The sequence below is a fragment of the Tupaia chinensis genome, unplaced genomic scaffold (genome assembly GCF_000334495.1).
Source record: "Tupaia chinensis unplaced genomic scaffold, TupChi_1.0 Scaffold146395_1, whole genome shotgun sequence".
In the NCBI taxonomy this organism is placed as follows: domain Eukaryota; kingdom Metazoa; phylum Chordata; class Mammalia; order Scandentia; family Tupaiidae; genus Tupaia; species Tupaia belangeri.
The window spans coordinates 959257-968365 of NW_006206250.1; the positions used below are offsets into that span (position 1 = coordinate 959257).

The 9109-nt window shown below is 36.0% G+C and overlaps 1 protein-coding gene across 4 annotated transcripts in view; it reads left to right on the forward strand.

Moving 5' to 3' along the window:
• WDR17 (WD repeat domain 17) overlaps positions 1-9109 on the forward strand; it is a 128562-nt gene that overhangs the window by 111547 nt on the left and 7906 nt on the right. For 3 of the 4 annotated variants that reach the window (XM_006168909.3, XM_027768456.1, XM_027768458.1), the window contains 4 exons: positions 1597-1708; positions 6312-6453; positions 7066-7168; positions 8638-8739. In XM_006168909.3, the coding sequence (XP_006168971.1) occupies positions 1597-1708; positions 6312-6453; positions 7066-7168; positions 8638-8739 (459 nt within the window). The remainder of the gene's footprint in view (positions 1-1596; positions 1709-6311; positions 6454-7065; positions 7169-8637; positions 8740-9109) is intronic. The other variant, XM_027768457.1, reaches the window with a different exon arrangement.

Consider the following 9109-nt stretch of genomic DNA (forward strand, 5'->3'; position numbering starts at 1 on the left):
ATTTTATGGAAAATTTTATGATACCACACTAAAGTTTTGTTACTCTAAAATCCTTAAAGTAAAATTAATTTAAAATGTTACTGTCCTAATAGTTTGTGATATGTGTATATATGTTTTAGATGAAATTTGAATTTGACACCAGAGGGCATAAGTTTCATTTTTATACTCACTGTACTTCTGATTAACCATTTCTTGTATTTTAAAAACTAAATTTAATAAATAACCAATATAGATTTTGCTGAAGTCTTCATGAAAATGGAGGAGGAGTTTACTCTCACAGTCTCTGATGCACAGAATTATAAATTCTCATTTGAAATATACCATACCAAGTTTATGTATGTCAATCAGTTTTTTACTTTTTATAATTGCCAGAGGGCTCATGTGCTCACCAGAGAGAGACAAAGGCATGGTGGGGGGAAGGACAGAGAGAGAGAGAGAGTATCTCCCACTGGGATTTGGTCATGCCACAATCCCATCTCCTCCATTTCTCCATCCTTTCTGTTTTCTAGGCAAGCATGCCCATATACCAGGTATGTTTTTCAAGCCACTGGGGCCAGGACTTGAACCACAGTTAACCATCTGTAATCCAGTTTTCCTTAACCATTATGCCACAGGGCCAATCCTTGATATATCAAGTTTCTTGAAAACCAAATAATGTCTTGAATCATTGAAAATTAGATGTTTTCTTAGTTGTGAAGCATGCAGCCAGAATCTCATCACCTAGTAAATATTTAAAGAAAGTATTTTATGAAAAATATTTTGATATAAAGATGCTAAATTTATACCATTTCACATTTTTTAAATCTTAAATGCTGTATTACATTAACTATGTAAAAAGTACATTTAAAAGCTACATTTCTATCTTTGATTTCCACCTAAATGTTAAGAAATATGGAGATTTGCCAAAATTCTATACTTACAATACCTAAATATGCCACTGCTTCCAGTGAACTAATGAAATTCTCCATTGTTAGTAAGCATAATGAAAGTTGATGAGAGTTTGCTCTATAATTCATTCCAAAGAACATATCCCAAACTACTTGGTACTTAAAGATTTATTTTAAAATAAAACTGATGACAAATATGTGAAGACTCAATGTGTATAAAGTTTAGATTTATAAAAATACTTAGGGATTTTATAATACATTTGTCATTCATCCCTTTGGATTCTGTAGTCTACATTTAGAGGAGCTTAATAATTAAGCAGGGGACCAGCAGTTGGCATAATGGCTATGTTGCTTGACTCCTATGTAGTCGATTGTAGTTCAAGTCCTGGACCCGGTGGCTTAAACTCACTCTGGGCACATGTGTGTGTATGTCCAAGATCTTGGGAGGAGAATGGAGGAGAAGGGACTTTGGGGGCTGATTTCTTGCTTTCTGTCTCTCTGTCTCTCTCTGTCTTTCTGGAGAGCACATGTGCCCTATAGCAAAAACCTCTCCCCCCCCCAAAAAAAAAATTAAGCAAGAAATTAATGCTGATTGTGTAAATAGAAAAGCAAGAAAGGTATATTATGAGTCTCCTTCCATTGAAATAGTTATATATGGTATTGTTATATCTTTTCCTCAACTAAGTTTTCCCTCTTTGTATGTGGACAGGAATTTGGCAGCCGATCTCCTCCTGATGATGCCTGATAATGAACTCCATTTAGTAAAACTCTGTGCTTTTTACCCAGGGTGTCTCGAAGAGATAAATGATCTTCATGAGAAGGTATGCAGTTGTTATTAAATATTTCAGTTTAGAATGCAGTGCTATAACTTACCTAATTTTAGGTTCAAATGAATAGAGATACATTCAGAGAAACAAATACATGGTCACTTTGGGATACTTACAAATACAAAAAGATTATAAAAGATCCATATATTTGCTTAGTACTAATTTAAAATTTTATGTATATCTCACTAAATTCTCATGAAATCCTGAAAATCAGGGGATATTTTTCAATTTTACAAAGAAAGTAAACTCAGATAAGATACGAAATTTACCCAGAGTAGTTAATGGTGGTGTGAGATATTTAACTTCAACAAACCTAACTCCAAATTCCAAGTCCTTTCTACTGTGCACTTTGCATTTTGAGCTATGTGTATGGTAACTTTTAAAATAGACAATGTAGGATGCATAAAATAATTCATGATATACAAGGAGTCTTCAAAACTTTGATGTAAAATTTGTAATATAAAAAGCTACCTATAGATTTCATTTTTTCACACCAAAATACACTTACACATAAATTTCATTATCCATGAGCCTTTTGAAGTGCCTTCATATAATGACATTTACATGCATTATACTAAAGTGCTTTAAGAAAATATTTCTCTGCAAAATTTAGGAATATATGTGCCAATTTTATATGTGAAAACCAAAATGTTAACACAAAGATTGTTTATATTAATTACAGTCTTTTTTTCTTTTAGAGAGAGAGAGCTTTTTGCTGTAGGATGTGTGTGTCTGTTGGAGAGACAGAGACAGACAGAGAGACAGAAAGAGAGAAATCAACCCCGCAAGGGGGACGGCCACACCGCCATCCCTTCCTCTCCAATCTCGTTTTAGGATTTTGGGCATACACGCACACATGTCTGTCATGAGTCTTAAGCTGTCAGGTCTGGGATTCGAACCATGGTTGACTACATGGGAGTCCAGCTCCATAACCATTATGCTATCTGCTGGTCCCTAAATTACAATACATTTCTATATTTCAATGACATTAATTCATTTTTTAAAATGAGACTCTGTTTTTATTGACATGAGTTAGATGGCTATAAAACATAGTTAAGTAGAAAGCTAATCACAAAAATAGATACACATGCCATATGATTTTATTATGACAATAATTGAATGAATATATTTATTTTGCATATAGCATTTAAATAGGTACTTCCAGTTTCTTTTAAGATAAAGATTAAACATTTTCTCATCTCTAACTTTAAAATGAACAAAGTTTGCTTCACTTATTTGAATTTTGTTATTTGCCCAGTAGATGAGTTGCACTATTCATCCACCAATGGATATTTATTGAATATTGTGTTTGTACAAATAGACAAAAAGTTCGTGTGAGTGTATGTGTATGGTTAGATGTGGGGGCGCGGGATGTAATATCAGGGATACTCCTTGGGAAAGGATAGATGTCCAGAGTTACCAGTGGGTTGGGAAATTTTAACTTTTTTAGATACTTTGTGTTCTGTGAATTATTTTTATAATAAGCTGTGCTTTGCTTTCTATGAACATAACAACTGTTTCTATGTTAAAATATATATGGAGTGAAACAGGGAGTGTTTCTTCAATTGTATTTTCCATTTACTGTGTAGTATTTGTATGCTAACAGACACCCTCTGTGGCAGGAGGTACAGGTGTTAATATCAACCCTAGAGAAGGTAAATGACTCGTGTGCGTTTACAGTTTTCAATCATGAGGCAAGAGTAGTACTCACCTATTCTTTCATCACACATTCTGAAAGGATATATTTAGACCGTCTAGTCAGATTTCATTAATAACTCTTTAGAAAGACTAGTGAGAATGTGTAAAGGTGTTGATAATGCTGAACAATTTCACAAACAATAAATCCTAAAAGCTGTAATTTTAAAGATGTTAATTGATAATACTTTTGAAATTTTAGGAATTAGAAAAAAAGACCATATTATTTCTCTTTTTGTATTCCATTTGAGAATGAAATTTGAATGGAAACCATTTATTTATTCCTTCTATCTTTGAGCGTATGTCAAAATGAAGAATTTTCCTTCTATCCAGGTACAGAACCTAGCACACAGTAGTTGCTAAGTAAATAATTAGCATTTCAGAATAAGGATGAGGGGACCAGCAGTTAGCATGATGACTATGTTGCTGGACTCCCACCTAGTCAACCGTGGTTCGCGTCCTGGACCCGGTGGCTTAAAAACTCATGCCAGGCGCGTGTGCGTGCATGCCCAAGATCCCGAGAGGAGAATGGAGGAGAAGGGATTGTGGCGTGACCATCCCCCATGGGAGATGATTTCTCGCTTTCTGTCTCTCTCTGTCTGTCTGGTGAGCGCACGCGCCCTATAGTGAAAACCTCTCCAAAAAAAAAAAAAAAAGAGTAAGGATGAGGAAGCAATATATATACCTATATACATATATAAGAGTCCCATTAATTCAGTTTGAGAGATTGAAAATTTTGAGAAATTGAAATATTTAAAATGTTTAGTTTACCTCATTTTTTAAAAATGCCAGAGAGCACACATGCTCACTGCAGAAAGATAGAGGAAGATGGAGAAAGCAGCCCTCCCCCAATAGAGCATTGTCACAGCACTTTCCCCTCCATATCTGTCTCCTGTTGGCATTTGGGGCACATGCACACTGGTATCATGTGTGTTTTTCACGTCACCAGGACTGAGACTCAAACTATTCAGTCAGCCACATGGGATCCAGCTCCCTTAACCACTGGGCTATGGAGCTGGCCCAAGTTACCTAATATTGAAACAACAGGAAATGCAGAACTATTTAAGAAGTATATAAATAAGGTGAAGCAAAGTATTAAACTATTTGTAAATATTCCTCAAAACAGAGAAACTTCAGGCCAGCAGATGGTGTGGAGGTTAAAGTGGCTGGATCTCATGGCTGGCTTTACAATTTGAGTCCCAAACCCTGTGGCTTCAAAAACACACTGGGCACATGTGTGACCAGAAATCCTGGTGTGACTAAAATCCTGAGAGAATAGAGGAGAAGGGATTGTGGCTTGGCCAGCATGCCCTCCGAGATGTTTTCTCGCTTTTTCTGTATCTCTCTCTTTCTCTGTCTCTGTCTCCAGTGAGCACACACGCCCAAAACAACAGAAAAAGCAAAAAACACAATCTAACAATTATGCTTCAAAGATCATACACATATGGGACCAGCAGTTAGCATAATGGCTATGTCACTGGACTCCCACGTAGTCGACCGCGGTTTGAGTCCCGGACCCAGTGGCTTAAACTCACGCTGGGCGCGTGTGCGTGCGTGCCCAAGATCCCGAGAGGAGAATGGAGGAGAAGGGATTGCGGCGTGGCCACCCCCCCTGAGGGGTGATTTCCTGCTTTCTGTCTCCCTGTCTCTCTCTGTCTGTCTGGCGAGCGCACGTGCCCTATAGCAAAAACCTCTCAAAAAAAAAATAAATAAAATAAAACAAATTTAAAAAATCATACACACGTGAGAATTTGATATGAAAGCTAAGTTAATCCTTTCTCACATTATGGAAACAAAACAACTTATCTGAGAGAGGAAGGAACAGATCCAATTTTAAAGAAAAAAAGTTGTCAAAATGGGGAGTGTTGTTCTTCATTTTAGAGTAATGAAAATTTATAAACTAAAAATCTCCACTTTGTGGCATTTCAGAATGTCAAAGCTAAAAACTTTTAAACACATGAAATCTTTGAAGTAAGGTTGCTTTGTCTCAAAGGCCAGGTGAAATTACATTACAGTGCAGAGGCCATATAATAATGCAGTTTTTTGTTGTTTGTTTTTTAGAAAGAGAGATTTTTGCTATAGGGTGCATGTGCTTGTCAGAGAAGGACAGAAAGAGAGAACGTTAGAAATCACCGCCCCCCCCAGGGGGGATGGACACGCCACAATTCCTTCTCTATTCTTTTGTCAGGATTTTGGACACACATGCATACATGCCTGGTGTGAGTTTTAAGCCACTGGGTCCGGGACTCCAACTGTGGTCGGCCATATGGGAGTCCAACTACATAACCATTATGCCATCTACTGGTCTAATAATGCACTTTAAATGTTTGCTATATTTAATGTAGTTTTGGAGAATGGCCAGTATATTTGTTCTAAAATAACTAGTCTCAGCATGTTTTGCTAGCGTTCATTTGTAGATACTAATTCCAGTATTACCATCATGACCATTTACATCCGTCTGTTTTATTAGGTATTTGTGTGATGAAAAATTACTGCTAATGACCTTACTTATTGTTTGCAGATCTGAAAGATATTTCCATAAATGTAAGCGCCTAAGAGAAATCATATCACTTACATTTATTTGAAACAACTTTAATATAAGACTAACATACTAGATATATTGGACATACACTTATAGGCTGCATAACAATATTTGGTCAATGATGCATGTGAGATGGTGGTCCCATAGATTATAACAGGGTCTACCTAGAGCCTATGTGTACCATCTAGATATATGTAAATATATCTTGTGATGTTCACACAATGATGAGATTGCCTAATGACACATTTCTCAGAATGTATCCTTGCTGTTAAGTGATGCATGAATGTATTTAGCACATATGCTTTTGCTTTTATCCCTAAGAATTTTGGTAACATTGTCATCAAATCCATTTTTTTTTAGTGTAAGCTACCCACAGTAGAAGAATGTATGCAGTTAGCTGAGACAGCTCAGGCAGAAGGCAATGTATTTGAAACTGTAAAGTATTACTTGTTAAGCCAAGAACCTGAAAAAGCCCTTCCTATTGGCATTGACTTTGTCAAAGGTAAGTTTGTGTTGCTAGTATAATTTAGAATCTCTCATTTACTTGATCTTTTTGTTCATTTTGATAATCAGTCTTAATATCAAGCACTAGTCATCCTAATTTTAAAAGGAGATGAGATAACTAATATGAAATATGATATCTCTTCTGATTTTATGGTTCAGGGACCTGAAAGAGGGTAAATAGGAACATACTCATGATCTAGAAAATAAAAAGGTATGTAGGACTGACTGGCAGAGATTCACTTCTATAATTTAAGAACTGGATGAGGGACCAGCAGATGGCATAATGGTTACATTGCTGGACTCCCACGCAGTCTACCGCGGTTTGAGTCCCGGACCCAGTGGTGTAAAACTCAACGCGAGGCATGTATGTGTTCAGGCCCAAAATCCCAAGAGGAGAATGGAAGAGAAAGGATTGCGGTGGGGCCATCTTCCCTGGGAATTGTTTCCTTGCTTTCTGTCTCTCTGTCTCTCTTTGTCTCTCTGGCAAGTGCATGCACCCTATAGTAAAAATCTCTCTTAAAAATAAATAGATAAATAAAATAAATACTGGATGAACAAGTTTTGATACTCTTGTTTAGAGAGAATCTTCTATTTGGTTTTATTTTGCCAGAACACATCAGTAGTTCAAATTGGACTTTGGATACCATTTACCCCATTCTTGACCTATTGAGTTATATTCGTACTGAGAAACTACTCTTGCATACGTGTAATGAGTGAGTACTTTTTCTCCAAAATACATAAGTGAATCTATGTGATGTTTTAAAATGACTCTATTGTTTTTGGTTTTCAGACCCAGAAATAGAATCATCTTGGACAGGTAGCTGTACTTGTAAAACCATTACATTTTATTTTTTTTATAATTAAAAATATAGGGGTCAACTTAAAACAAATATTAAATATCAGCGATCCCAATTTTGTAATACCTAGTGCATGTATGTTTATATATGGGCACATACACACACCCATGCACACCCATACACACCTGGTTCAAAGAAGACTAGTTCAAAGGTTTAGAAAGCTATGGACCTCAAATATTCAAGAAACTAGTGGTCATATTTACTAATGTCCATTTTATGCAGAGCATCATACTAGGCTTAGGGGAAAGAGGTACTAGAAAGTACAAAATAGACATCATCCCTGAACTGAAGTACCATTTAAGAACATTGTTTTCTATATAACTGAAGCCCTTGAGGACTCATGAATAATTTGTAAGAAAGGCTTTGGACTCTTGTTTTAATACCTAGGTGGGGAAGAGGATGCAGCAGCCTAGGACACTAGCACCTCCTCCCACTAAGAAATGAGGTAGATTTTCTTTCCTAGAATCTGTACAGTGTGCCAGTACTTCCTAAATCTGACCAAAGAGGGTCAGCAGGTAGCATGGTGGTTAAGGTGCTGGACTTGCACACGGCTGACCACAGCTTAAATCCAGGACCTAGGGGCTTGCTTTTTCGCTTTCTTTCTCTCCCCCCCCACCTCCTTTCTCTATGATGAGTGCACATGTCCTGTAGCAAATTAAGTAATAATAATAAATAAAATTAAATAAATAATTATTTTTAAAAAATTTGACCAAGGGACCAACAGATGGCATAATGATTATATTGCTAAACTCCCACGTGGTCGTCCCCAGTTCAAGTCCCAGACCTGGCAGCTTCAAATTCATCTTGGGCACATGTCCATGTATGCCCAAAATCCTGAGAGGAGAATGAAAGAGAAGGACTTACGGTGTGGCCATCCCTCTTGGGGGGTGATTTCTCACTCTTTGTCTCTCTGACTCTCTGTCAGGTACACATGCCCTATAGCAAAAAAAATCTCTAAAACAAATAATAAAATAAAGAAATAAAAATAAATAAAATAACTTAAAAAATAAAAAATCTGACCAAAAAAGTTATCTATGGAGAAATCACCTGAAAAACTAGCCAAGACATAGAGAAAAACAAGGAGATAAAAGAATTAAAGTTTATTAAAATCTTTTATTTAAAATTATGATTTATGACATAGTTTAAATATACAAATAGGAATTAACTGATAAAAAATCATCCACCTCAAGGTTAGAAAATTTTATAAATATATTTTGTTATAAATGTCCTTTGTCAGAATATATAGACACAGTACCTTAACCATATATGAGAGTAATGTTCTGTGTCTCAAGTTGTGAAATTAAAAAATACATATTTTCTTTCAGAGCTCGAAATGAATTGCTTATATTATGTGGTTATATTGGTGCATTATTGGCTATCAGAAGACAGTACCAAAGCATTGTTCCAGCACTTTATGAATATACAAGGTAAACTTGTGAACTTTCTAACATGAAATTAGAGAAATTTCTTTTGATAAGATAGATCATCTCGAATTGGTCATAGAAGACACCAACTGTATTATTACATATAGTATTACATACATCCATTCAGTGACTCAGCATGTGCTTTATAATAAAGTAGGAGTTAACGATATGAACTTAGAATGCATTGGGCTATAAATAATAGAAATATTAAGGCTAGCTTAAACATAGAGGGTTTCTTGTTCTTGTGTGTCCTGGCACTCGAAACAGATGTTCCCAGGCGGTAACAGCTGCTCACTCGTCCATCGAGGACCTACATTCTTCTCTTCTCCATATACTATGTCTACATTTTAAGCAATAAAGAAAACTGAGGGAA